This window comes from Empidonax traillii, unplaced genomic scaffold (assembly GCF_003031625.1).
Source record: "Empidonax traillii isolate 1590-97213 ecotype Southwest subspecies unplaced genomic scaffold, ASM303162v1 scaffold957:size654520, whole genome shotgun sequence".
Lineage (NCBI taxonomy): Eukaryota > Metazoa > Chordata > Aves > Passeriformes > Tyrannidae > Empidonax > Empidonax traillii.
In genome coordinates, this window is record NW_020956150.1 from 499,307 (window position 1) to 525,801 (window position 26,495).

The 26,495-nt window shown below is 50.3% G+C and overlaps 2 protein-coding genes across 3 annotated transcripts in view; both read left to right on the forward strand.

Annotated features, from left to right (window-relative positions):
• The first annotated feature begins 328 nt into the window (after positions 1-328).
• On the forward strand, positions 329-13,940 carry DHX40 (DEAH-box helicase 40). The gene is made up of 17 exons (XM_027903306.1): positions 329-508; positions 1,235-1,380; positions 1,733-1,852; positions 2,823-3,053; positions 3,227-3,293; positions 3,796-3,927; positions 5,215-5,314; positions 5,573-5,659; positions 6,096-6,278; positions 6,826-6,906; positions 7,520-7,677; positions 9,255-9,369; positions 9,656-9,764; positions 10,106-10,200; positions 10,931-11,000; positions 11,277-11,505; positions 13,225-13,940. Exons 1-17 carry the CDS (start codon positions 370-372, stop codon positions 13,362-13,364), a joined length of 2,202 nt encoding a protein of 733 aa, XP_027759107.1. The 5' UTR covers positions 329-369; the 3' UTR covers positions 13,365-13,940.
• A 1,819-nt stretch (positions 13,941-15,759) lies between these two features.
• The window catches only part of CLTC (clathrin heavy chain), a 30,011-nt gene continuing 19,275 nt past the window's right edge, over positions 15,760-26,495 (forward strand). For both annotated transcript variants that reach the window (XM_027903299.1, XM_027903300.1), the window contains exons 1-4: positions 15,760-15,888; positions 23,029-23,236; positions 25,251-25,519; positions 26,083-26,244. In XM_027903299.1, the coding sequence (XP_027759100.1) occupies positions 15,847-15,888; positions 23,029-23,236; positions 25,251-25,519; positions 26,083-26,244 (681 nt within the window). In that variant the 5' untranslated portion in view covers positions 15,760-15,846. The remainder of the gene's footprint in view (positions 15,889-23,028; positions 23,237-25,250; positions 25,520-26,082; positions 26,245-26,495) is intronic.

Consider the following 26,495-nt stretch of genomic DNA (forward strand, 5'->3'; position numbering starts at 1 on the left):
TAAGAGCAACAGGGAAAATCGTTGACCGTAAGCAGCAGTTGGCATAAGTTTCTCGCTTTTCACACAGAAGAGGAAAAACTTTGGTCCTTCCAGCCCTCGATACTCTGCGATTTGGCGATTTTGCGATTTTACTTATGATTTACGAGTACGGAGCCGCCGTGAGGGGCTGAGGGGAGGAGGGGGCGGAGCCTGAGGGGGCGGGGCCGCGCACGCGCGATGGGCGCGTAAACAGCGGCGGGTCCCGTGAGGGCCCCGCGGGTCCCCTCAGGTGAGGGAGGGGGTGTCCCTTCAGGTGAGGGGGGTCCGCAGGTGAAGGGGGTCCCCACGGGAAAGGGGGGTCGCAGGTGCCCCTCCCGGGGACCCCCGGCCATGGACGGCCCGGCCCTGCCCATCCGCCGCTCCCGCCGCGAGCTGGTGGAGGCCGTGAGGGAGAGGCCCTTCCTCGTCGTCACCGGCGAGACGGGCAGCGGCAAGAGCACGCAGCTGCCCAGGTACCTCTTCGAGGCAGGTAACGGAACCCCGCGGGCCCCCGGGGGTGGGGGGTGAGCCGAGATAAACGCGGATAGTCCTCCTTGTTCCTCTCAGCTGCAGGCTGGGCTGTGCTGTGCTGAGAGGAGGGTAATTAACCCCTTAAATAAAAAAAAAAATCCTATTGCCATGTGTGTGTTGGGTATGCAGGTGTGTGCGAGCTGACTCGGAGCAGCGCAGCTCACTGTGCTGATAACTCCAGGGTCGTGGGTTCGATCCCTGTATGGACCATTCACTTCAGGGTTGGACTTGATGGTCCCTGTGGGTCCTTTCCAACTCAGAATATTCTGTGTAACCTCAGTGTCCCAGTTCATCTCCAATCACAGGGGTTCTCTCAGCCTGGAGAAGGCTCTGGGGTGACCCTAATGTGGCCTTCCAGTACCTGAGAGTCTCCCAGAGAGCTGGAGATGGACTTTGGACAAGGGTCTGGAGTGACAGGACAAGGGGAATGGCTTCAAATTGAAAGAGAGCAGGGTTAGATGGAATATTGGGAAGAAATCCTTCCCGGTGAGGGTGGGCAGGCCCTGGCACAGGTTGCCCAGAGAAGCTGTGGCTGCCCCATCCCTGGAAGTGCCTAAGGCCAGGTTGGAGCAACCTGGGAGGGTGGAAGGTGTCCCTGCCCAAAGCAGGAGGGTTGAAAGGAGACGATCTCCAGAGATCCCTTTCCACCCAAACCATTGTGTGTGTGACTCTGTGCTCTCCCCAGGCCTGGCGGAGCACGGGGCCATCGGTGTCACCCAGCCCCGGCGCGTGGCCACCATGTCGGTGGCGCAGCGGGTGGCCGAGGAGATGGGCTGTGCCCTGGGCACTCGCGTGGGCTACCAGGTCCGCTTCGACGACTGCACCTCCGAGGTAGGGCCCTGGGGGCTGGAATCCTGTGGGAGCAGGGCGGGCAGTGGGCTCTGGCTCAGGGTTTTGCCCCTCGGCCTCTCCCGGGGGTGTTGCATGTGGAAGGTGTGGAGCCTTGGGGAGCGTCAGCACCGGCTGTGGTGGAGCTGCAGCTGTTTGTGCCGTATAACTCATTTGGTGAAGTTTTTTGAATGCCATGGAAGTGAAAGGCTGCCGGGCACTGGTGGTGTAGTGCTCGGTTACCCGCAGTGCAGTCTGGGAGGGTGGCCTGGAAAAAGTGTGATAGTCTAAGTGTTTGCTTCACTTTGAAATAATAATCCAGGATAACTGTTAAATGCCTGATTAAACCTTTCAGGACACTGCCATCAGGTATATGACTGATGGCTGCCTGTTGAGGCAGATCCTGACAGACCCCCTCCTCAGCAAGTACAGCATCATCATTTTGGATGAAGCCCACGAGCGGAGCCTCAGCACTGTGAGTGTCACCTTATTTCTGTCCTTTGGGCTCACTGTTTCTCCATTTCTATGGTCTGCATTTTCCTTCTTTTCACTTCTGCACAATCCCCAGGGATTTGGACTGACTTTTGCTGTCCTGAGACCATAGAACCTTATTGCGTGCTCCATAATCTGAAAATCAGATGTGACCTGTAGCCCTGTTGCAATTGGTGTAGCTGTTGTTGTCTTTGAAATCAGGTAAAGCTTTCCTGGCTGTTGGATGCTCTCCCAAAATTTCCAGGAGTTTGAAGCCAGCGCAGTGAAACACAAACTTTCTAGAATCTTAATTTTTCCACTCACAAACAACACCCTGAAACATCTTTCTTGCCCTGGTGTTTCTTAGGGTGTGTTCACAGCTGTGCAAAGAGATTATGGCTTTTAGGACCATGGAAGTGGCCTGACTGACCTAAGTCCCAAAAGCTCTCCAAAGTTACTCTGACCTTTCAGCACAGGGACACTCGAGTCACTCAGTCCTCAAGAGATTGTGTTGTGTGTCAGACAATCTACTGCTCCAGCAAACAGCCTGCCAGCCCAGCTGGGGACAGGGGAAAACGTTCTCTGAGTCCCAGTTCTGCCCTCGAGCAGCTGAGGGTGTGGCAAATAAAGTGAGCTAAGCTGATACAAGAAGTTACTGCTCCATCACCTGTGTCCCTGGAAGGAGCAGGTTTTTAATGCAGAGCACTCCAGAGTAAAATAAACTGGCTGCAATCATCAGAAGAATGTAAGTTACACTGGTTCTGTCTGTGGGCTGTGAGAAGAGCTGATTAAAAAACCTAATTAAATTCTAGAAACCAATTAGTGTGCTTACAAAATGACCAGAGTAAAAATATATGTTTTCTTCTGAGTGCTTAGGCCTGGAACACGGGATTTTCACTGTATCAACGGGATGAAACCAGGCCCTTCTGAGAAAGCCGAGGTATTAACATGAGCTGCTCCTGTTTTCCTGTCAGGATATCTTATTTGGTTTGCTGAAGAAACTCTTCCTGCAGAAGAAACCCCCCGGCAGGAAGGCGGAGATGAAGGTGGTGGTGATGTCGGCCACCCTGGAGGTGGAGAAGCTCTCCGAGTTCTTCGGACACTGCCCGGTGCTGCACATTCCAGGGAGGAGTTACCCTGTCAAGGAGATCTTCTGCAACCTGCTGAGCCCCAGGGACGTGGGCAGCTCTGCCTACGTCACAGAGGTCTGGGGGCTTTGTTTTCTGGGGGCGGGGGGTGCTCTCTGCTTTTGGTGGGATTTAATCTGGGAAAAAGTTGTGTTCTGAGCGTCCCTGCAGGAAAGAGGGAAGAATGAGTTAGTAGGAATGAGTTGGAGGAAGGTTTGCAGCTGTTATTGGCTTGTCTGGTTTTGTTCCAGGCTGTAAAAGTCACCCTGGATGTCCACCTGAACGAACCAGAAGGCGACATCTTGGTCTTCCTGACAGGTGTGAGTTTTTCCTTTGACAACCCGTGGTTATTCCAGGTTATTCCATGGCACTGCCAGCAAAACAAAACTGCCCAGAGCAGCGAGTGGAGAAGGGAGAGGTGCAGGTTGGTGCACACAGTGATGATGTTCAGAGCACTTCAGGAATATCTGTACCCCTGAGATAAGAAAATCATTAACTCGGAAATCTGCGTATATTCTCTTCCCTTCTTGTGCCAGGTTGCCTCTGTGTCCTTCACATGTTTTATTTTGTTGTTAATTCAGGAGGGGGGAATTCCATCAGTGTGTAGGCCAGGCCCTTGGGCACTCATCTTTTTGGGAGCAGCCTCGGTGAGAGGCACCGTGGAAAGGCTGGATGTCACCTCCTAAAATTAACCCCCATTACATCCTCCCTGTAATGGCGTTGACAGCTCTGTAATAATGACAAAACAATCTTATTTAAAGATGTTGCAAACTAGGAAGGCAGGGTTGTGACTACTCAAGTGCTCTTTTGTGCCTTTCAGGTCAAATTGAGATAGAAAAAGCCTGTGACCTGCTCTTCAAGAAAGCAGAGTCCATTGATTACCGCTACGAGGTGCACGATCGGGCCGTGGAGGGATTGCTTATCCTGCCTCTGTATGGCTCAATGTCCACAGGTAAGAGCTTGTTAAGGTCACAGGGAGCTTAATTCACACAGATGTGAAGTGCAAGAGTTGTTACAAACAGCATCCTCATCGAATCTTTCTGCTGGGATTGAAAAGATGCCGTTAATTAACCCGTTTGTTACGATGCCGTGGCACTCCTGGATTGTTCATAAACTAATCAAACTTCTCTGTACTTGCACTGCAGCCTCCAGTCCAAATTCACATCCACTGGATGTGGCCTCACATGGCATCAGGATCCTCAGCTTGGGGAGGGGATGGTGTGTCACTGAAAGCTCAGATGTCCTCACTCTTTATTTCAGCTGGAAGAGTTGTTGCCGGGAGGTTTTCGGTGGTGAGAGTGGCAGGGAAGATATAGCAGTGCTGCAGTGTCACACAGGGGAGGAAAGTACAGGTTATCAGAGGGGCACACTCTTTTTTTTTGGCAGCGAAGAGTTAAAAGCAGAACCCTCTCGACCTTTGCTGAGCACAGAGCCTGCGTTTGAGGGCAGGGTTTGAACGTGTGGGGGCAGTTTGGAGGCTGCCAAGGGGCTGAGTGAGAGTTCAGAAGAGCAGAGCAGCAATTTCCCCCTAAAAGTGCTGCTGACAGGGAAGATCTTCTGAAAATCTGCAGAGGGAGCAAAGCTGATCTTTTGGAAAGAGCAAAGTTGCATAAAAGGAAAGTGTAGCTTCCTTCTTATTCCATGAAAGTGATTCCTGACTGAGAGTAATATTTTTTTTATTTATGTTGTGGTAGTTTGTCAGAGGACATTGTATTTGAATATGTTTAAATACACATTAGAAAACCTTCCTTGAAGAGTTTTTTTATCTTTTTCAGAAATAGAAAGGAAGATTTCAGTGGAAAGTTGAATTTCCACCTCTTTTTTTTGTTCCTTGGAAAGCCAAATGAATGGATGGGAACTGCACAGGTTGCTTTGGTACATGTTAAATTAAGATTTGCTGGAAGCTCAGGGGTATTAACCCATTTTTTTTATGTTCACATTCATTTGCTCTGGTGATCTTTCATGAAGATTCTGGTCAGACCAGACATCTTGTTTGTTCTCAGGGTTAGGAAACACCCAGGAGAGTTGGCCTTTTTTTCCAAATCTGGAATATTTGAGCAACAAAGAAGATATTCCCTAATTTCTGGCACTTGTCAAAATAACACCAAATCTGTATTTTAGGATGTTGTGTGATTCACCTTCTAATGTCATTCCAGTGACTTTCACTCAGCATTTGAGTGACTTTGTTGGAAATCAGTGCTGGAACAGAAACCGTTTGACTGACTCCCTGTCGTTTCAGATCAACAGAAAAGGATATTTTTGCCAGCTCCTCCAGGCATTAGGAAATGTGTGGTGTCCACAAACATCGCTGCAACATCTCTGACCATCGAGGGAGTCAGGTATTGCTTTGTGTCCTTCATGAAAGCTGTGACAGAGGGGATAATTCAGAAGGTTCGGATTTCCCTCCCTTTCTGTACCTACCCTGTTGCCTTTTTTGTGTGTTAATACCACTATATAGTCTTAGAGATAACTGATATTTTTGAACCCTAATTTGAAATCAAATCTTGGCTTCACTATCTAACCCTGTGTGCTGAGACCTCTCTTATTTCCCTCCCTGAATCTTTTTTTTTTCCCTCCCTGAACTCTTTTCTGTTCAGGTACGTGGTGGACAGCGGGTTCGTGAAGCAGCTGAATCACAACCCCCGAGTTGGCCTGGACATCCTGGAGGTGGTTCCCATTTCCAAGTAAGTTTTAAAAAGCGTCTTGGTGTTTGTCCTGGGAGCTGCTCTGACAGCACCACGTATTGGTGGGTCTTTAAAAAGAAATAAGTAAATGAAGAGGTGAGGAGCAACCATGGGGTTGTGTTTGTTGCTATGTAGGGTGTGGTCCAGGAGACACAATTTTCCATAAGCTTCAGACATTAAAAAGGGACTGACAGTGCATTTTCTGCAGCCTGAACATGTCAGGTTGTTTGAATACAACCACCTGATTCAGAGAAGCTTAAAAATAAAAAAAAAATCTCCCGTGCACAGAAATGCTGCTTCTGCCCCTCCTCACTTGCTGCACAGCAAAATATCCTCCACCTACAAGCACAGAAATTGCTGTTGTTTGTCATAATCCCCCCATGGGTGATGATAGAAGGGAGTTAAGAGTTTGGATGTTGGTTTTTCCCTTTGGAAGGAGCGAGGCAAAGCAGCGAGCGGGCCGAGCCGGCAGGACCTCGTCCGGGAAGAGCTACCGGCTGTACAGCAGGGACTTCTGGGAGCAGTGCATGCCTGACCACACCGTGCCAGAGATCAGGAGGACCAGCCTGACATCTGTCATCCTGACCTTGAAGTGCCTCTCCGTGCATGACGTCATCAGGTGACCTGTGTGCAGGGGATTATCCCCGGCTCCCCCCAGTCTGGGCAGCAACGGCACCCGGAGCCGGCTGGCAGGAGGCAGGATTAGGGTCCCCAGCCAACTGTGACACTTCAATTCAATCAGCTTTGCTGCTGTTCTTTCTCCCCAGCCTGGGATCCCAGGTTGGATCCTGAGCTCAGGTTTGGGGTCCTGCCAAAACTTGGCTGGCTCCAAATTTCAGTATATAGCTCGCCACGTTCCTTTCAAATATTGATGTTTATGCCCCAAAAGCTTCGCCTCTGTGGGGTGGTTTAATTTTAAGGTCGTGCAAGTGCAGAAAACACAGTTTAGCTTTGTGTGTGCCGTGCTGGGATTTGTCATCAATCGGAATTCCCCAGCTTGAGGCAGAACATGCAGTAACACACCCTTATGCTGCAGATTATGTGCACTTTGGTCAAAAACCTATATTGGGAGGTGAAGTAAATGTTCTAATAAATATGAAAACTAACAAAGCTATTCAGGGTCTGAACAGAGGTTTTTTTTTTTTTTACTTCATTTTTTACTACAGGTTTCCCTATTTGGACCCCCCTGAAGAAAGGCATATTTTAGAAGCTCTCAAGGAACTTTACCAGTGCAGTGCTATTGACAGGTAAAAAATAAAGGGGGGCAGGAAAAAATAAAGGAGTGCATTAAATTCCTACAGGAATGTAATGGTTTAACTGGTGTCAGTGTTTGTTTGGGTGGACTGAAGGACTCCCCCAGCAGTAGGAGTGTGTTTCCTCATTTGGCTTCCAGGAAGTTACTACTGGGGTTGAATTTAGGCTGGAAGATCAGGGTTAGGGCTGGGCTTAGGGATTGGGAGATACAGATCAATTTGTCCACATTGTCCTGGAGTTCCCGAGTGACCAAATTACCTCAGCCCAGTGCTGGAGCTCCTGAGGGCAGATCCCAGACTGTTGTGACGGAGGAATTTGGGCTTTGGCTGTGAGGTCCATCCAAGGACTCGGGGCAGGAAGCAAGATCTTATCCTGAGCTTCCAGCAATTCTTCTGGCAAGTTAAATTAAAGCTGCCAGGCATGGAGCAGGCACAGGCAAGCTGGGGACACCTCTTCATGTCCCCAGCACCTGTCTGGGCACTCCCATCCAGAGGGAAATGCTTATTCCATGCGCTGTGTCAGGGCGTGGTGGCTGACTGAGGTGACCACGCTCCCATTTACATTGAAACATGAACCTGGCATTCCTGTCTTTTCTCCTGGGATAAGGAGAGGCCACGTGACAAGACTGGGAGAATTCCTGGTGCAGTTTCCCCTCCCTCCCAACCTGAGCTGTGCTGTCATAAAAGCTGCTTCCCTGGACTGCGAGGATCTCCTGCTCCCCATCGCGGCCATGCTGTCCGTGGAAAACGTCTTCATCCGCCCAGGTAGGAAAACCCCTCATCCCAAAGCAGCCCCATGGGATGTTCCTAAAGCTTTCCACGAGCTTGGAGTCGGGGCACACCGCATGATTGGACAGCAGCTGTTCCAAAGGCTCCAGAGCAGCGTGGAATTGGGTTGTGTTTGTCCCAAGGCTGCGAGCTGGGAAGCGACGTTTGCGTAAGCAGGAGGATGCTGAGAGGTCACGAGGGGGGAACTGTGTTACAGCAGGGGAACAAATAAAAAACACACACCCCCAGAATGCCAAAATGCACCACAGCAGATGTTTTGCTGTTGGTCAGAGTACAGGCAACATTGTTTTTAATGAAGGGGGTCACCTCTGGATTATCTTTCCTGTCAATAACTCTGTTTGACCTAACAGGGCTTTTAAGTTACCGTGAGAAGCTCAGCTTGTCACTGCCTCATTTCCAGTGTTTTCCTAAAGGGAAAACACAGTTCTGCTGTGGTTCCAAGGCAGCACCTTTCATAGTGCTAAGCTCAGTCTCTCCCATCCTCCTTCCCATCTCCTTTGCCCTCCTGTCTGTCCCCCTACGTGCTCCATACATTTGTGTATGTCCTGTCTTTGTGGGAGACCTTTGTCCTTCCCAGTCACTCCCTGGCTCTTATCCAGTTATCCCTGTAGTCCATTAACTGGCCCTGTTAGCACAACAGCCCCAGACACTGCTGACAGCACCGAGAACCTGGAATCTGCTCCTGGGTCCTTCCCGTTCCCACAACTGTGCCCCTGCTTTCCCATCCTCCCTCTGGCAACGTGCCCTTGTTCTCTGATGCACATCTGTCACCCTTCAGCAACCCTGAACGTTGGGAAGAACATCCCAACTCCCACCCTGAAGGCACCTCAGGCTGTGTAGGATCAGGATCAGGATCAGGCCTCCTCCACCCCTGTTACCTTTAATACCCACTGACTTCTGCCATCCTCTACGACAGCAGCCCTGCAAAGGCCTTTGCAGTCGTGTCTCCCTGTCCTGGGGGGGAAAGGTCGTGCTGGAGGAGAAATTCTCGGGGTGTTTAAACCTTGAAATAACACTTTGGAAGTGTTGCTTTTGCCCAGCACATTCCTAGCACTTAGTGAAGGTGGATTCCCACGGAACTCACAGATCCACGTGTTTTTCCAGACTCTTATTTAAGGCCCCCATGACTGTGGCCCTGGGACAAAAGCTGAGTTAAACAGATTAGATGGGGTGGTTTCAACAGGCCTCTCAGGGCAAAACTTCCCCATGAGCTGTTTGTTTAAGGTCCCCTGTTCCTTTATCTCTCCGTGTCAGCATCTGAGCTGATTGTGAGAGAGAAATATGTAGAACCTTTCCAAGAGACCAGAATTCCTCATCTCTATGTGCTGACTGATGAGATTAGTGACACATTGAATAGCATCTACGTGCTCTTGTTCAGCAGGAGTGGAAGGAGGAAGAGCTGTAAATGCAGCTGTGGAGGAGAGACAAGTCTAAAAATAACACGAATAAAGAGCCCAGGCTGCCAAACACACTTTGGAGGAGATGCTAACAGAGCATTTAGGGAGTGATACCTCAAAATGGACTTTAAGTGAGATATAACTTACCTTCCTCAGGTGATCCTCAGAAGCAAAAGGAGGCTGAGCTTCAACACCAGGAACTTTCCTCACAAGTGGGAGGATGCAATGACTTTGCAACCCTCTTAAATATTTTTGAACAGTGCAAAGCAAGGTATAAAATGATCCCTTTCAATAAGTAAGTGGTTTTGCATCGCTCATGACTGCCAGGTGCTGCCAGTCTGTAGATGTGCTGCACATCCACACCTGTCTCCTCATGCCTGGCTGCAGATTTGTTCCTTCTTTGAGCTGTAATTTCTGTCATTATTTAAGCCAGCAAAGTATCTGCTGTGTGGGTTGTTTTGCCTTTTGTCTGACCGTAATGAAAAAAAACAGAGGCAAGTTTCTGCCTTCAGCTCCCAGAAGGCTTCTTTGTAACACAAGTATTTCTGTTCTCTCAGCCAGCGTCCCTCAGCCTGGTGCCAGAGACACTGGATCCACTGGAGGGCTTTAAAATCTGCTTTTAGTGTGGAAAAACAGCTCCGGGAAATAATCAGTAAACTGAAAGAGGTAAAAAAAAAACCCCCAGAAACGTAATTTCTAGGTGTGTTGGAGTTATGTAAGTTTATATTTCTGACATGTACTGGAGTGCTGAGCCTTTGCCAGATGGCTGCAGCCTTCCTCCTGGAGGAACTAATCCACTTAAATATTTTTTTCGAGCGTCCTTGCTTGTGTAACTCCCAGGTGTGGTGGTGGGAGCAGTCAAGAAGGAGAGATCCCCCCCTGCTTTCCTCGTGGTTTTCCATACAGTGAGAAGCCCAGAGTTTAAAATCCATGGGATAGAGGGGGTGTAGCTGCTTTTCCTTTAGGAAAGATCCCTATTCACGTTGTTTTTTTTTCCCTTGTCACAGCTGCCAGACTTCCCCAAAGAAACATTTGAAGGCTCCAGGACTGAACTCCTGAGGAGATGCCTGTGTGCAGGATACTTCATCAACGTAGCTCGCAGGTAGGGAAGGGAGATTGGGGAATGGGATGGGAAAGATGCCATGCACAGTACCTGCAGGTGTAGCTCCACCTGCAGAGGGCTGTGGGTTGGGACAAGGAGCAATTTGGGGTTGGGAAAAGGAGCACTTTGGGGTTGGGAAAAGGAGCAGTTTGGGGTTGGGAAAAGGAGCACTTTGGGGTTGGGAAAAGGAGCCGTTTGGGTTGGGAAAAGGAGCACTTTGGGTTGGGAAAAGGAGCAATTGCAGCTGAAGGAGGCGTTCCTGTGCAGGGCTGCAAGCTCTGTAGGTTCCCTGCTTTTGGCTGTCGTTACTATTCCAAGGATGCAAGAAACTTTTCCCAGGAATGTCATTTTTGTGTCTGTGGAATGAACTCCCAAGCTGATGGGGAGTTCCAGATATTAAACTAAAGGGCTTGGAAATCTCCAGTTATCGTGGCTGTCAAAGGCTCCACTCCCAAACCCTCTCCTTGTTGTGTTGCTATATCTGCAGTGCTACTGTGGTAAATCAAATATATTTTATTCCTCATTGGGGTTTTTTTTTTTACAGTTTAATTCTGGAAGCCTCTTTCTCTCCTTAGATATTTGGCTTTGTCCAGGTAGATATATGAGTGTTTTGTCTACTCTGCAGCTGATGAGTTTAGTTTAGTCTTGCTGTCTGTGTTGCTGCCTGATCACAGCACAGTGTGTGTCACTAATTGTTTGTTTATTTATTTTCCCCCCTCAACCCTTTCAGATCTGCAGCCAGGACCTTCTGCACAATGGACGGACACGGCAGCATCGTCTACATCCACCCCTCATCCACAGTGAGTTTCCGAAGCCTGCTGGTAAAATAGCAAAGGATCTGTGAAAGGAATAAGAGGCAGGTCCCACAGTCTCTCCCTGGTGTTCGCTCCGGTGCAGTGTTGGTTTGGAGGGTGGGGAAAGTGATTCGGTGAATGTTTGGCTTGTGATGGGAGCATAACACACACTGAACTCTCTCTTGGGACAACTTGAAGTGAGTCATTCCACCTTAATTTCCCTGAAAATCAAGGGTGATGTCACCTCTATTTCCTTCTTATACCTTTGAATTAACTTCCCAGCTCTACAACCAGGAGACCCTGCTGGAGTGGATCATCTTCCACGACGTCACCGTGACGTCCAAGATCTACGTGCGGACGGTGTGTCCCGTGCGCTACGAGTGGCTCAAGGAGCTGCTGCCCCGGCTGCACCAGATTGATGCCTATGAACTGAGCAGCGTGGCCAGGGAGGAGGTGACAGAGGAGGAGATCACCAGGTGGAAGCAGAAGGAGGACCTGAAGAGGCAGTTGGGTGAGCGCAGTGAGCCCACGTCCACGGGTGTGGGTTGGGTGGACTCCCGGTCTGGGCTGGAAGGTGTTAATTTAATGTGTGGAGATGGTTGATCTGGGGAGTTCTGGCTGGTCTCTTCTCTCTGCAGTCCTTGTTCTCTGCAGCGTGGATAGTGGTGTTTCCTCACTGGCACTTGCCAAGGTCCTCCCTTCTGGCTTCCTAAAGCTCGCAGGGGCAGAGCTTTAGCACAGAGATGACTGAAAGCATTTTGAATCGGATTATTTCGAGTTATTATTGGATTGTTTAAGTTTGTGAAGGGTTTCTAACCATAGATACCCAAATAATACTGTCCTCAGAGAGAGAGAAGTCCTCAGGGGTTATGGAGCAGAGAGGAGGGAAATAAATCAACCCAAAAACCCTCACCCAACAAAAAAACATGAAGGAAAAAATACCCCGTTTTGGTGAATGTCTCGTTCTGACAAGGAGTTCAATGCCATATGTTTCAATAGTTTTAATTAAGACTGCTGCCTGCTGACTGATCTGCTGCCTGACATTCTCGGAATTCTTCTGTCAGCAGGTCCCTGGAGCAGCCAAGTTCTCAAAGGGCCTCTTTCCTCCCCAGCTGACCCTTCCAAATCATCCACTTCATCTACAGCACAGGCACTGGCAATGTTGATTCTCTTCCACTTCCTCGAAATGGAGACTTCTGGGCCCAGACAGTGTGCATTGCTGCATAACCCCACCATCTGAAATGATAAAACCAGGGATTTCATTTGGTTAGGAATAGGATAGGAAGGGATATTTGCATTATTGGGTGGTGCAGGGGAGCATCATCCACCTGACACTGTGACTTCACCAGGCAGTTGTCAATTCATTTGAGATCAGCATTGACCTTACAGATGTTGTATTTCTGGGAGCTTCATAAAAAGAGGGGGCTGAATAGCTGAGAAAGGCTTAATTAGTGGAAGGAAAGGCTGCAGTGTGAGCTGAATCATTATTTGACTGCGAGACAGAATAATTACAAATAGTCTAACGGAATAGAATAGAAATATTCCAATAATTGCAAATATCCTAATAAATAATGTTGATTAAAGCTCCAAGGACAGGCTGCAGTAGCTGCTTCATTCACACAGTTTTTAGGCTCTCGGAGTCTTTGATTAATTTTTTATTATTGTTACTTCCAACTGAAAACATCTCTTGCTTTTCTTGCCTCCTGGGAGAAGCTCTGCCAAGGTCTCAGTGCTGGGGGAGAACCTGCATTCCTGAGGTGTCTGCTCCCAACATTGACTTTTCCCACTCCCTTATCTCCTCCTTGTCCAGCCTCTTCCTCCTCCCTCCCGACATTTTTTAACAGCTGATTTATTCTAAACTTATTTCCTGCCCTCCCCCACCCTGTGCTGTCCCTCTCCTGCCTAAACCTGAGTTTGAGATGTGTCATTTGGGGAGGAAATGGGTGCCTGGAGCCCGAGATGCCTGTTGTGTGTTGCAATAAAACCCAAGGGACAGGCTGGGGATGAGAAGAGCCCAGCTGCAAATATTGACACGAGATTTTAGTTTTAATTTTTTTTTTTCCCCCCTCCCTGCTGTGTTACGGTCTGTCCTCTTCTGGAAGTCATTCAAATGCCCTGAAATGAAAATTAAAAAAAAAAAAAAATTTACAAATAGGAGGAATTGTAGTGCTTGGGGTGGAGGGGGGTGACACAAAATAGTATATTTTTTTTTCTCTCCTCTCCCCCCCAGAAGGAGCCACAGGCAGCTCTGCCAAGAAGCTGGAGAGGAGGAACGACGATCAGTCCATCCTGGACGCCAGAGCCCGTTACCTGGAGAGGAAGCAGCAACGAGCTCGGGGTTTGGGTGGCCCAGTGAAAGAGCTGGGGTGATTCTGGTGCCACTCCACTCCCACGGGAGGGAGGGGGCTTTGAGCAGCTCTGGGGGGGGTTTGCACGGTGCAAAGTGACTCCCAGAATGGAGGGAAACTTCTGCTTTGTGGTTACTGGAGGGCAGGAGAGTAAAACACAACCTTCCCTCGCTGCAGCCAGCAGGGACAAGTGACCGAGGTGGATTTTGTTGCTGCGTGTCACTGGCAACAGTTTCCCGTGGTGCCAATTCTGTGGCACATTTCATTGACTTAGAAAGGCCTCAGTGCCAATATAAATAAAATTTTCTTAAAGGTTGGCTGGGGTTTATATTTTTCTAAGGAGTGGAACTGTAGGTTTTTATCCCTGTCACTCGGGATGATGGTTGTGCCGTCTCAGTGCTCACCCACTCCTCAGTTAAAGGTGCAGGAAGGGCTCTTAGGATGATGGAACCCTCAGGGTTAAATCCAGAAGGACATTTTTCCCCTGCATTCCCTGCTGCAGCAGGTGCAGGGATGGCTCTGGGTGAGGATGTGCTGGTGTTGCCAGGAGCCCTGGCCAGGTTTCCACACTCCTGCCAGCAGGGCATCATTTACTCAGGGATGATGACTTAGCATGGGGTGTTTTCCTGCTGCCAGAGGAACCCCCCCCAGCAGCAGGGCATCCCTTATCCCCCAGGACTGGCAGCAGGGCTGTTTGTCTGGCTTTGGGGACTGTTATTTTTAAAATATCCCGATTTTGATCTCTGGAACGGCGGTTTCGGACGTGTGGGAAGCACACCCAGGGAAATAAAAAGCTTTTGTCCTTCAGCTGGGATGCTTTGTCATCAGAAAGTTGAAGTGAAGAAGTAATCCTGTTTTTATCACCTCAGGTTGCAGTGTGGAGCTTGTACAAGACAATTTCCACATAACTGGAGGGACATGCTGTCGTTTTTCCCAGCTCTGTTTGTCACCTTCTTGCTTTCCGGGTCACTTCTTAAAGGGTTGTTGTAAAATATTCACCATTTCCCCCCCTCTGCTCCACCTTGAGCATTCCAGGCTGATCACAAACCCTCAGGAAACCTTGGGATTCTTTGTGGGGAAATAAAATATTCCTCATTAAAAAAAAAAAAAAAAAAACACTTTTCCTTGACTCAGCCTGTTTTGCTGTTTAATTTGATTTATATTTGCAAGTCATGGCCACTCCTGAGTCAAAGGACCCACGCTGGGTCTGGAATGAGCAGGTGGAATGGCCACTATTCCTTGGGGATGGAAATCTCCTGGCAGATCCTGGTGCTTTCTGATTCCTTTTATTGTTTTCACTCTCTCAGTAGCAAAAAGGGAGAGGGTTTGTTTTTTTTTTTCCCTTGTGTTTCAGGGCTGCTCAGAGAGATGGAAATGGGGAATTTAGGAGAAATTACCCGAGGAAATAACCAGGAGATCCCAAAACGAGGTGTCAGGAAAGCTGGGGTGCCCCAAGCACACCCAGCTGTGGGCAGAGCCCCTGGAGTGCTGCATCACCCCAGAGAAACTGCTAAAACTGAACTCTTTTTGTGTGCTGGAGGTAAATTGTGAGTTAATAAACACGGGAGGAAGGGGGGAGGTGGATTGTGTTCCTGCACTCATTAACAGGGGCCGTGGGAACAGTCCTGGATCATCCCGGGGCTGGAGCCTGGGGGGACAGGGACAGTGGGGACACCCTGGGGAGGGAAACATCATCCCCATCACAGCCCCTTGGTGTGTCCCCTGGGGGTTGGATCCACTCCATCCCTGTGACAGGGACACCCCTGTCCCCTCGGTATCCCCCCCGGGGGTTGGATCCATCATCTCCGGGTGACAGGGACACCCAGGGGAGGGAGCGATCCATCCCATCCCGGTGACAGGGAGATCCTAGGGGGGAATTCATGGACACCCCTGGTGACAGGGACACCCTGATGAGGGGGGATCCAAGGTTATCCAGGGATACCCCCGGGACAGGGACACCCCGGGGGGCTCTCCCGGTGTCCCCCCAGCGTCAGGGGGGTTCTCCCGGTGTCCCCCCCGGTGTCAGGGACAGCCCAGAGGGTTATCCAGGTGTCCCCCCTGGTGACAGGGACACCTCGGGGGGGTTATCCCGGTGTCCCCCCCGGTGTCCCCCCGGTGTCACCTTGTCCCGGCCGCCCCGCGCGGCCACGTGACCGGGCGCGGGGCGGCGCGCGCGAGGCGGAAGTGACGCCGCCGGCCCCTCGGTCGCATGATGTGGCAAAAAAAAAAGGCCGGGAGGGAGCGCTGAGTGATGCGTCCCCAAATAGTCCCTTCCGGCGGCGCATCACCCCGTCCGTTCCACTGGCGGCGCGCGCCGGCATATCCTTCCGCGCCCCTCCGGCGCGGCTGAGGCGGCTCGGAAGGGCGGCAGGTGCGCGTATCCTTCCGCCGCGGTATCCTTCCGCCGGCGGGGGCAGCCCTTCCGCACGGCCCCGCTCCGCCATCGCGGCCCCGCAGCGCCCGCAGCGCCGAGCCCGGCCCGGCACGGAGCCCCCGCCGCCGCCATGGCACAGATCCTGCCCATCCGCTTCCAGGAGCACCTCCAGGTGGGCGCCGGCGCGGCCGCACCGTTCCGTCCCCGCCGTGCCGGGGGAAAGCGCCGGGGCCCGCCCGCGGTGCCGCCGGGAGGGCTGTGGGGTGGCGCGGGGTGTTGGTGTCCGGGAGAGAAGCGCTGCCCGAAGGGCACCTTCCTGAGGGGGCCGGGCCGGGCCTGCCGCCCTTGCCGGTGCCCCCCGCGGGCTGGGCGAGGCCGGGAGGGGACGGGGAGCGCGGGTGGTTTGGCGGCGTGAGGGGAAATCCCGCCCCGGCCCCGGCTCCGCGAGGGACGGGAGGGGAGAGCCGGGCAGGGCTGGGCTGCCTCGCTTCATTCTGGGTGTATTCATAATCCTAACCCCCACCGCTGTGAGGGCGTAGCGAGTGGTTCCGCCAGTGCTGTCTGGGTGTAGTGTCACGTCCCGCAAGGGGAGCCGCAGTGAGCGCGGGAGCTGCCGCGGCTCCCGCAGTGCAGCGGGGGCAGTGCGGGTGCCCAGGTGCCCTCTCTCACACCCAGCCTCTCGCTTCACCACCACCCGATTTCCTTGCGCTTTCCCCGACACGGCTCCGCGAAGGCGGCGGTGACGCGTCCTAGGTGTGCTGGAACGCAGGGCTGCCTTCCCCAGGAGCGCGCTCCGTGTCCGTGGGTGCAGCCGGGGCGCAGGGAGCGGTCCGGAGCTGCGGGGCCGGTTGTGCAATGGGCACTTCCCCTCTGGCAGGGCTGTGGGGCGAAGTGCTGCGGGCCCCGCCGCTCCTGGCTGGGGCCATGGGGTTAATTGAGCTCGGTTTCACTGCTGGGGAGGTGTTTTTTTTTTTTTTTTTTTGTGTAATAAAAGCTGCATCGAAACACCTGGCTGAGAGGGTTTCTCTTCTGCCCAGTGTTTAGTTTGTGTTGGGGTAAATGGGCACTGATGTATTGATGGCTTTCCATCATTTATAGTGACTTCTTTTCCTGACTCAAATAGACAAATTTCAGTTCCTAGGCACCTTGCAAAATACTTATTTTGTGGTGTAAGTCACCACTGCCCATAGGGGTTAAAAAAATGGTGCCATGATTACTTTCTGTCTGGGTGGGTGTTGAGGAATTTTCCTTCAGTATGAGTGGAAAAGCAGGCCAGAATTCCTGGGTAGGAGTGCCTGCACTGACAGGGGAATCCCAGGAGCTGCCCAGAGCTTTGTCTCTGAGCTGTGTCTCGTCCTGGTGGGTGGCACAGCCCAGACCCAGGTGCTGAGAAGGTTCTGTGTCCTCAGGTGAAGCTCATCCCTCTGTGTGCCCAGCTCCTCCTCAAGCATTGTGGAAATGCACCTCTGATATATTATTTAAGCCCCCAACCTTGCATGTGACCCACTGCCAGGTCTCTAATGACATGAGTCCTGTTACATAATGAAACTCATCTGCCTCCTGCCAGGAGTGCTGGGAGGGTTCAGGCCAGCACTGCTGTGGAACAGGACTGTTCTGCCCCAAGTCTGATTTCTGTGGTTGGTTGTGCTTTAATTTGCATTTTCTCTCGCTGCACCTCCTCACTGGTTGAACCAGCACCTTTGATAGCTGCACACTGAGCTGCTCTCTCCTCAGGTGGGATGTCCAGCACTCCCAGCCTGGGTGCACGTGGCTCTTGCCCAGTTTGCTGCTCCTGCTGAACTTCCTCATTTGGTCTCATTGAAGAATTTTCAGAGGAATTTGAATTCTCGGAGTTCCTGTTTTTCCGCTGAAGCTTCTGATATGAATTTCGGGAGCGGAACCGCTGATACTGCAGTGGGTTTGTTTCAGGGTATTCCAGGCTGCTCCCAGGAAATCCTCATGGGCTCAGGAGGACAATTTCTTGAACTGTGCCTGACCCACCTTGTCTAGGAAACTCGTCTTGCAGGTGTTGGGCAACGCTTGCAGGTTTGGAGCTGATGCTTTAATGCAAGACAAGGCACCCACCTGGAGCCTTTTTCAGAAAAGGCAGGTGGTGAATGTCAATGAGAAAGGTTCAGCAGGCTGGAATCTGAGCTTGGCTGGTGATTTGGGAATGAGGAGTAAAGGCTCCAGAAGCCCTGAATGCCTTGGGGGGCACAGGACGGTGCTTTGTACCCCACACTGGAGCTAAAGATCTCCTTTGGGCAAGAAGTTGGCTTAGCAGGGCACAGTGAGCTTTCTGGGGAGTCTGAAACCAAAAGGTGTTCTCAGGCTTCAGGTTTTGTTTGTTGGAGTCCCATCCCAGGCTCTGCAATCTCAGCTGTCCCAAATATGCAGGTTTTATCTGTGTGGTGTCTGCTGCACATCCCTGCCTGGCCTTAAAGCAGCTTGTTGTGAGAAACTCCCCTTGGGAGTTTTCAAGGAGGAACCTGGTTCCTGTGCTATCAAAGCTCACGTTATAAAACTTTACAGTGCTGCTGCTTTTTTTTTTTTTTTTTTCCTTGAAGTGGCTATGAGGAAACAACCCACTGTGCTTGTGGTGGGAGAGCAGAGTTCAGTGTGTGGGAGGATTGTAAATCTGGTTGCTCCTGTGCAGGTTTTTGGGATTCCTAAAGTGTGCCTGTGAGTGCTTGAGGATGGAAGTAAAACACAGCTGGTTGTTGTGGTGGGTCAGTGGAGCTGTTCTGAGATTCCAAGTTCCTGATGAGTGAGAAGGACCCAGATTAGATGGACTGGCATTGCCAGGTCATTTAGACACAAAATACACTGAAATATATAAAAACTGAGCTTGGACCAGGCCCAGTACTGCTGTACTGAGTTAAAGCATTAATAAATACTCTTCTGAACCTAAATATTTAAAAAGAAATGTTTAAATTGTTCTGTGAGACAGGACAGAGGACTACCAGCTCAGGCTGTGTGCTGGATGCCAACACAGAACTGCTTTGCTTAAACTGGGAAAAGGCTTCTTGTCCCTATTGTTCATTGAGGGAGCAAACCTGAGTGGCAGCTGTGCTGTCCTGGTGTGGTGGCACTTGAGTGGCTCCGGAGTCCCAGCTGTGCCAGAGAATAAAACAGCACAGCCCAGGCATCATGGAATAAAATACATCAATTCAATCCTTTAACAATGGCAAACAGCAGAATATTTCCATGTATTGTGCTGACAGTGAGACAGTTTAATACAGCCTAAAACACGAAATCTCTGCTGTAACAGCATTACTGCTGTTTGGGTGGGATTCTTGCTCTGCTTCTGAGTGGATCTGCATTCCTAAAGCCAGGGAGTTCCGAGTATTCCCACAGAGGGAAAATCTGTAACAAGGAATGGAAATGTCTTGAGGAGAGTGTGTGAGTGTGTGTGTGTGAGCTAATTGGATAGGAGCAATTAGTTAAGCAGTTTATGAGCTGTTCTGGGCATGGCCCTGTCAGCAGGCCCTGGTGGCTGCTCAGTGCCCTGTGCTGTCACCGGGACCCCAAGCACAGACCAGGGGTGGGAGCCAGAGGTTCTGAGCTGCAGTGGCAGCAGCTGCAGCCCCAGCAAGGTTTGGGGCTCAGACAGTCACACAACACGGCCCTGTGGTGGGAGAGGGGGTGGCTGCCTGGGCCTGCTCAAGGGGAGGCACAAAATAGGAAGGATATAGGAATCAAGAGCTCTTGAAGGGTGGAGAGGTCCCTTATCTGTTGCAAACATGACTTCCCAGGCTGTCCCACGCTGTGACTCTTACCTTGCCCTGGAAGGGGGATGTGTTTGGAGCCAGGGGCTGGCTGTGGCTCTCTCACACAACTGCACTGACAGAGCAGCACAGAGTGGGGGGTTTTGGTGTGACTTCAGTTTGCTTTTCTAATTTTCCTGTGTGGAATTAAAAGAGCAGCTGAAACATAGCCTGGTGTCTGCCTTGTTCAATCAAAGCCAGTGAAACGTGGCCTGTGGCAGAGCTGATGTGACTCACTGCACACCCAGGAGCTCCTGCTTCCCAAAGGACTGGGAATTCTCCTGTTAGCTGGCACTGTGCACTCCAGGATTTCTGGCTGTGTGGGGATGAGGGGTCTCTGGGCAGGGGCTGAGCTTGTGGCCACAGGAGCAGTGGTTGTGTCCTGCTGGGAGCCAGAGTGGAGGTGAAGTGTGTGCTCAGCAGTTCTGTGTCCTTCCTCCCAGGCAAGGAGAAATTGTGTGACAGCTAAGCACTGTCACAGGAAAGGGGCTGTCACAGGAAGGGGTCAACAAAGAGGCTCTTGTCAGCACTTTTACCACTCAGTTTGATGTCACATGTATGTGACAACTTCCCTGGGTGAGTTACCGAGAACGGGCTTGAATTATCTTCCAGTGAAAAAAATAATCCTGGCAATCAGACGAGCACTCGCTGCGTTAGGATGATTCACATCTCAGTGCTGTTCACAGAAATGCCATCCCAGAATTTCATGGTTCAGCAGAGCCTGCAGTGGAGTGAAGTATCTGATCTTGGGTGAGATGAGTCCTTCAGGGCGATGTCTGCTGCACTCAGGAGCTGCTGCTGTCCCTGACAAGCTGTGTCCTGGTTCCCTCTGCTTCCCAGAACACTCCACTCCCACCAGGGCACTGGTGGCACTCATCTTCCCACCAGGGCACTGGTGGCACTCATCTTCCTGACAGATGTGGGTGCAAAAATGCTCCCACTGGAAATCACTTGCCCAAGCACAGTGAGCAAGTTCTGCTTTCATATCTGCTTGAAAGGCAAGGAAGTGGGCTTTTGTAGTAAAATGTAGGGCTGTCTTAAATTCCTTTTTTTTTTTTCAGTCTTTTAAACTTGTTTGTGAAATGCAGTGAGTGCAATATTAAATGTTTGGGGTTTCTTTCAGTTTGTAGTAAATTGGTAGGAAACCTGCCTCAACCTCCTGTACTCCTTTAATTGTAGTGCAGCTCAGGAGTTTGCACATGGAATAGCACTGCAGTTTTCACAATCAAAGCCTCCAAAGGAATATTTGCTGTCGTGTTTCCTCACAGTAATCTTCACCTCTGTTTGCTCTGCTCAGCTTTCCAAACATGCCTGCCTGGCTCTCCTGAACTTTAGCCAGTCTGGGGAAGAAAACAACCTGAATTCCAGGGAATGATCTCTGCTCAGGAGTTCTGTGCATCCTTGGTGTTGGCCTCACCACTGCTGGCTGGTGACACCCTTGTGCAATCAAAGGCAGGGATTGTCACCGTTAGAATTCACTTCCTGACGTGGTTCCTACACTGGGGTCTGTTAAGATGAAAGATGAAATGTTGGCAGGTGGAGCTTGTGTGTGCTTGGAGACTTGTGCATCCATTAGAAAATTTCTCCAGGCTTTCTTCAGGAGACACCTCACTTGGATAATAGTGAGAAGTTTAAGAAGCACCACTTTTAAAATCTCCCCCCACTCCCTGGGCTTAGTCCTCAGATGTGACACCCAGCAGATGGCACTTTGATTGTGATTAAGGTAAATCTGGCCTGCAATATCCGAGTGACTTTGATTTGGTGGGTTTGTCTGGAGCTCCCCTAAGAGGTCCTGCCATCTGCTTGGACCTGCTGCTCAGATTTGTTCTGTCCACAGTATTTGAGTGTAGTTCTCTGAGTTACTGCCTGGCACTGAAACCACCCCCCTCTACCAAATCAACGAGGAAATTTAGTGCTTGGTAAATGATTTTGCGCTTGTGAAACTTGCAGCCCCAGCAAAAGGAAATGCCACGTCCCAGTCAGTCACTCCAGCTCTAGCAGATCAAACTGCCACATCTTCAGACCTTCTCTTCCTGCAGGGCTGTGCCTGGATTCCCTATATCCCTGCCTGGATTCCATATATTCCTGTCTGATTCAGGTGCAGTCCCAGGTCTAGAGAACACTACTCAGAGTGGGAAAGGGAGATTTCAACTTGCATCTAAAATCTTCTGAGTGGTCCATGTTGCTGGAGAATGTGTGGTCAGGTTCTGGGATGCTGAGCCTCAAACACTTGCTTAAATCTGAATAACAGAGTTCTGGACCTGTCAGGGATGTAGGGTTTGATTTTTATTTATTTATTTATTTATTTATTTATTTATTTATTAATTTTTAAGTAGCTGTAGCATTCAGGCAGTTTTCTCTTGGAAAGGCTGATCAAACATCGAAGTCTGCTGGCTTTATTGTCAGGAATCCCCTGGGTAACACAGATCTCCCGTGGAAGTGACTTTGTGCAGCTTGTTCTTGCTGTGCCACAGCTTGGATGTGACTTGTTCCTCGTGTGCACTTGGAAAGCCTGAACAAAGGGGAAGTGGAGTAAAACAGCCTCATTATCAGGAGCTGCAAACAGGCAGAGCAGAGCTGGGGCATGGCCTTCTCAGAGCTCAGCTGATAAGGGCTGGGTGCTCCAAACCACCACAATCACCCTAAAATGGCTTGGAAGGGCCCTTCTCAGGAGACCTTGGGCTTGAAGGTCTCCCAGAAAGAAAAACAGTGATAACTCCTCTAACAGCAGAGAACTGAGCTGCAGTTTGTAAGGTGTATCCACAACAAGCTGGTTGTGTCGGTGACAGTGTGAGCTGAACTGCCCATTCTGCACTTCCACTGTTACAGGTGCACTGACCTTTGTTTCACTGCTGCCATCCTGGTGCAAGCACCGTGGAGTGCCATTAACTAAACTGTTCTGTTGCAAGAACCATAATTTCGGGGTGTCCACTCCAAAATGTAGGGCTCAGCAGAGAAGGAGGTGGTTTATTGATACCTTGAGTAGGGCTGTGCCTGAGCCATTCCCGATTCCGGTGTGTCCATCCCCTGTGTGTTGGCTCTGCCTCCTGCTGTGAGACAGCCGAGCTCGCTGCTAGACAGGGAGCTTTTTATAGCTCTGCAGGGCCAGAGATGAAGCTCAGACACCTCACGTGTGATGTTAAGCTTGAAACAGTGAGAGCTCAGGGGAATGAGTTCAGGGAGGAAAGGTGGTGAGAGTGAGGACTGCAGTGCAACTCCAGCACAGCTCCCAGGAGCAGGATTGTTCAGGGTACCTTCAGCTCCTGCTGTGACTCCTGGGGATGGTCCTTGTGGGTCCCTTCCAGCTCAGCACACTCTGTGATTCTGTGCTGTGAGGGGCTCACAAGCTGACTTCTCAATGGTAAGTTGGAAGTGGACCTTGAAGTCAGAGTACCCAAGCAGTTGATGCCATTTTTGGGGTAGTGTGGTTGTATTATCACCAAAAAAATGTGTGAAACCAAATGTCCCCTGCGACTTTCACAAAAGCCGTTCGCGGCTGTGCCGAGGGAATCATTTGATGTTATACCTTGTTTATTCTCTTCCAGCTCCAAAATCTGGGCATCAACCCAGCAAACATCGGGTTCAGCACTCTGACAATGGAGTCTGACAAGTTCATCTGCATCCGAGAGAAAGTGGGAGAGCAGGCCCAGGTGGTGATCATTGACATGAACGACCCCAGCAACCCCATCCGGAGACCCATTTCGGCTGACAGTGCCATCATGAACCCTGCCAGCAAAGTCATCGCCCTCAAAGGTAGGAGATCCTGAGGAAGAGCTGATGGAAGTGGCTGCAGAGCTTCCTGTAGGACTGGGCTGGGAGTGACTGAGGTCTCTCAGGTGGTTTATGTGGGAGGATCCCTTAGCACTTCACAGCTTAATGGGAGCTTAAGGTGAATGCACTTTCTGCTCTGCTGGAGGCAGCTGGACTTTAAGCTGCAGCTGAGACTTCCTGCCATTTGCTGCTCCTTGGGATGAGGGTTTTTCCTTCAGTCCAAAAGCTTCCAGCTCCTGAGCAGGAAGAGCTGGAAGGAAAGTGTGGGCTTTAAGGAATCACATTAGAGGGAAGTGAGACCTGATGGAAGTGTGTAAGGTCTGTCAACTGCACCTGTCCTTACAGGAAGGAAAACTAAGGCTGGGAAGGGGGGGAAATATTCCTGAAGGCCAGTGATCCAGTCTGTGCATATTTATTATATCAGTCAGTGATAAGAAGGGTAAAACTATGCAGGGAAGACTTGTGTGGTGAATGAAGTACAAGGCCAGCCAGCTTGGTATCTCTGATGATACCGAGAGCAAGCATTTCCTCTGGAGTCTCCAGAAGTTTCCATCTCTTTCCCTAAGAGGCCCCAAAAGCCTTAAATACAGTCATTCTAAAAATGCATGTATTGCTAATGGAAAGATTTGTGTGTATCCAATGTTACTAACTTTGACCTTAATACTGTGCTACTGTTTTGTCACAACTTTAATGCTTTCTTGTGTGTGCAGATGGTGAGTTATTTCAATTGACTGTGCTAGTTCCTGTTGTGTCTTATGACAAGAAAAAGCAGAATAAAACGGCTCAGATGTATGGTGCACATGGCTGAACAGTGATGTTTAAAATCCAGAGGTTTTTCATGCCCTTCCAAACAAGAGAGTCCTTAAGATTCCTAAAATCCACTCAAGAACCCAAAGTGTACTTAAACCATTGGGCTCTTGATATTGAGCTTTTTATAAACAGGACTGACCCTTTTGACTCAAATCTAGATTTTTCCTGGTAATGCCCCTTGCCCAGTGCGTGGGATCTGTGTTACCAGAACGTCCCTTCCTCGATCTGAAGCTCCAGCTGCACTAGATGTGGAACCAAACTGCTGCCTGTTGCCTGAGTAACTCTGTAGGAGCCACATTTCTCCAAGTTCTGGAGAAGCTCCTGACTCAGCATCTTACAGGAATTGCAGAACTCCCGGTGGCTTTGGACTAAACCAGTCCTTGGTGAGTGCAGGCCCTGGCCCTCGTGGCACAGTGACTTTGTCACTCACCGCAGCATCTTGTTTCATGTGATCTTTTATATTCCTCTCAGGCTACACAAGCAATGTGCTTGAATAGCTCTCTCCTAAAACTCGTAGAACCGGTCAGAACCTTCTTATCTTCTCAACAGGAAGAAATCATTTCTTCTGCCACCGTGTTGTAAAAGCCGGTAGCAGTGACTGCAGGTGGCTGTTCAGGATGTTTATATGCACCATTCTGTGTAATTTGGAGAACTTTCCCTCTTGCCTTCTAGAGCTTGTGTTGGTCACTAGATCCCTTTCCTTGCACATGTTGGTTTGCAGTCAGTAGCTGTGTATCCCATTAGTGCAACCCGAAGGTTTTGGTTAATGAAGGTTAAAAAGCCCTTTGCCAAATGGACTGTTCCGTGTTGTGCCTTTTTAGTACTTTAAACAGATGTGGACATAAGAGTTTTTAATGACACTGGCATAGCCCTCCCCACAACTTCCAAGAGCCTCAGCATGATTGTAACCCTGGTTTGGGTGGACGTGAAGTCTCGTACAACCTGTTTGTGTGGCTGAAGCTTTTGTCCCCTGCCACCCTGTTCTCCGCATCTGTTTGACCGCTCAGTAGTGGCACACTGGTGAAATGAGCCCTGGGAGTGTGCTCTGGTTTGATGTACCAGCTGGTCCCTGCAGATCTGCCAGAGTAGAACAGCTTTTTTGTTGAAGGGAACCCCAAGGGTTTCGTGTCCCAGCGCAGCTCTCCTGCTCTGCCGTCCCTCCCGCTGACCGCGCTGTGTTTTGTAGCTGGGAAAACGCTGCAGATCTTCAACATCGAGATGAAGAGCAAGATGAAGGCTCACACCATGACGGACGATGTCACCTTCTGGAAGTGGATCTCCCTGAACACCGTGGCCCTGGTGACGGACAATGCCGTTTACCACTGGAGCATGGAGGGGGAGTCCCAGCCCGTGAAGATGTTCGACCGCCACTCCAGCCTGGCCGGCTGCCAGATCATCAACTACCGCACCGACGCCAAGCAGAAGTGGCTGCTGCTCACGGGCATCTCCGCACAGGTACCTCACCCCCAGGAGGCCAGGGCACCCCCAGAGCTCCTCCTGTTGCCTCTCCTGCAGGAGCAGCAATTTCCTGTGTTTTCAGTGTTTGCTTTCTGACGTAGAAATGCTCGATCTTCAAATGAGCGTAACTGAAAATCTTGCACTAATGTAACTGGACATGTAACAGTGTCAACGGTCTTAAACTGTGTCAGGGGAGGGTTTAGGTTGGACATTAGGAAGAAGTTCTTCACAGAGGGAGTGATGGGGCGTGGGAATGGGCTGCCCAGGGAGCTGGTGGAGTCACTGGCCCTGGAGGTGTTTAAGGAGAGGCTGGATGTGGCATCAGTGCCGTGGTTGGGGTGATGAGGTGGCATTGGGGCAAAAGTTGGACTTAAAAGTCTTTTCTAACCTGATTGATTTAGTGATGTAAACATTGCACAAGGTTAAGGGTCTAAAGTGATGCCTTTGTAAGAGGAAACATGGCATGAGACTTCAGCTGGGGATAACATATTTACCAGCATTAACTTCAATGAAATTACTGTAGTACCTGTTGTTCCTGACTCTTGATCTGCCTTGTCCAGCAAAACCGTGTGGTGGGAGCAATGCAGCTGTATTCTGTGGATAGAAAAGTGTCCCAGCCCATCGAGGGACATGCAGCCAGCTTTGCACAGTTCAAGATGGAAGGAAATGCTGAAGAATCCACTCTCTTCTGTTTTGCAGTAAGAGGCCAAGCTGGGGGTAAGGTAAGGCTTGGCTTTAAGTACCTTTAGAGACTCGTGATCTGCTTCCAGGGAAACAAGGGGTTTAATGCAAAAAGTTGCATTTAAGAAAAAAAGTGAAAGACTATGTGGGTCTGGATAGTGTATATATATATTTATTTATAATGTAAATGACATTTGGTGCAGGAGCCTGTTTGGAGTCAGGAAGTTAAGTGGCATGTCATGACCAGCCTCATGAGCTGCTTGAACCATGTGACTCCAGCTTCCCAGGCTAA

Coding starts and splice junctions, on each gene's coding strand:
- DHX40 (XM_027903306.1), top strand. CDS start 370: ATGGACGGCCCGGCCCTGCCCATCCGCCGCTCCCGCCGCGAGCTGGTG. Junction 5,660..6,095: donor GAGGTGGTTCCCATTTCCAA/GTAAGTTTTAAA, acceptor TCCCTTTGGAAG/GAGCGAGGCAAAGCAGCGAG. Junction 6,907..7,519: donor CAGTGCAGTGCTATTGACAG/GTAAAAAATAAA, acceptor TCCTGGGATAAG/GAGAGGCCACGTGACAAGAC.